This window comes from Onychostruthus taczanowskii, unplaced genomic scaffold (genome assembly GCF_017590055.1).
Source record: "Onychostruthus taczanowskii isolate IOZ18803 unplaced genomic scaffold, ASM1759005v1 scaffold53, whole genome shotgun sequence".
Taxonomy (NCBI): domain Eukaryota; kingdom Metazoa; phylum Chordata; class Aves; order Passeriformes; family Passeridae; genus Onychostruthus; species Onychostruthus taczanowskii.
Window position 1 is genome coordinate 1 of NW_024502902.1, and position 1832 is coordinate 1832.

Genomic DNA, 1832 nt, shown 5'->3' on the forward strand with positions numbered 1-1832 from the left:
TTTTTTCTTTCCAGCTTCAGATCAAAATACATATAGAATGGTGCTCTGACATCTCTTGCAGACTCAAGATCTGTCCATTTCTTTTTCCATGTTAATGAATCACATTAACAAATTTTACAGATTTAGCACTGTGTGCTTCATTTAGAGTGTGGTCTGTTTCTGTGCACCAGAGACTTAGGTGAAGATATGTGGTCCAACTTTTTAATCTTTGGTGTTCAGGTCCCAAATTATTCCACTGATATTACAGACCCTTTTGCTACGTTAACAATAGGAAAGTGTTTCAAATAGGGGAATAAAGTATGTGCTGTCTCATACTTCATCCATAGAAGTGTGAAACATCTGGAAACTTTATGTTTGGAAGAAAAGGAAAAAAATATACCCGAGTGTTTCACAGTAGCCAGAGGTATAAACCTCAGTAGGAGAAGCGGCAGCACAGCTTTGTTCTACCTCACACCATTTGAAACCGTTTTATTTTAAAGAATGATACTGTTTGCTGTCTTATGTAATGTAAAAAGGACCTTCTGGAGTTAATACTGAGTTTTCTGACTCACGTTAACTTTAAAGTAGAATTTCTAATTTAGGAAGAAAAACAAAACTTGCATGTTCTCGAGGTCCATTTGCTGGCAGGACTCGGGATTCTTCGTCCCCATGTTACTCAAATCCAACTCTTTTCCTGACAAGACATCAACAGGGGGGAAACAGCCGCTCCCACGGCCTCACAGATGTAGAAAAAGGATGATTTCGTGACAGATAAAGTAGGAAAAAGCCATTTTATTTCACCCGAAGACACACAAGACGGAGAGCGGGGCACCGGGCGGGGCAGACAGCGCCCGCCGCGCTGCGATCATCGGGGCTCCCCGTTACCCCGCGGGGCCCGAGAGCGCCCCGGGCCCGCCGCCAAGAAGCCGAAGAAGGCGGCGAGCGGCTCCAAAGCCCGCAAGCCCGCGGGGCCCAGCGTCACCGAGCTGATCACCAAGGCCGTGTCCGCCTCCAAGGAGCGCAAGGGGCTCTCGCTCGCCGCGCTCAAGAAGGCGCTGGCCGCCGGCGGCTACGATGTGGAGAAGAACAACAGCCGCATCAAGCTGGGGCTCAAGAGCCTCGTCAGCAAGGGCACCCTGGTGCAGACCAAGGGCACCGGCGCCTCCGGCTCTTTCAAGCTGAACAAGAAGCCGGGCGAGACAAAAGAAAAAGCGACTAAGAAGAAGCCGGCTGCCAAGCCCAAGAAGCCGGCGGCGAAGAAACCCGCCAGCGCTGCCAAGAAGCCCAAGAAAGCGGCGGCGGTGAAGAAGAGCCCCAAGAAAGCCAAGAAGCCGGCTGCTGCAGCGGCCAAGAAAGCAGCGAAGAGCCCCAAGAAGGCGACAAAGGCTGCCAAGCCCAAAAAAGCGGCGGCAGCAGCGAAGAGCCCGGCTAAGGCGAAAGCGGTGAAGCCCAAAGCAGCCAAGCCCAAGGCGGCCAAGCCCAAAGCAGCCAAGGCAAAGAAGGCAGCGCCGAAGAAATGAAGTGTTGAAGTGGAAATACTTTTAAACCCAACGGCTCTTTTAAGAGCCACCCACTATTGTCCCCAAAAGGGCTGATACACTCCGTCACTGAGCTCCGTGCCTGCAGCAGAGCCAAGTATTTGCCACTATCCGTGTGGGACGTAAGTCTGTGGAGTGGATGGGACGCTAAACTTCCGGCCCTGGTTTTTACACTAAGACTTGGGAAAATAAAAGTTTACATTCCCGGCGAAAACACTTTCTAAAGGCTGCTTTTTCTTTTTTTTTTTTTTTCCCTTTTTTTTTTTTTTTTTTTTTTGGGGCACCGCAAGCGGGGGTATATGTTAAAGGGACTGC

The 1832-nt window shown here is 50.1% G+C and overlaps 1 protein-coding gene across 1 annotated transcript; it reads left to right on the forward strand.

The window, feature by feature from the left end:
- Positions 1–728: 728 nt before the first annotated feature.
- On the forward strand, positions 729–1731 carry LOC121342370 (histone H1-like; the record flags this gene model as incomplete). Its single annotated transcript, XM_041416758.1, has 1 exon — positions 729–1731. A coding segment is annotated over one exon (771 nt), but the record flags the coding sequence as incomplete, so codon positions are not given.
- Between the last annotated feature and the right edge of the window lie 101 nt (positions 1732–1832).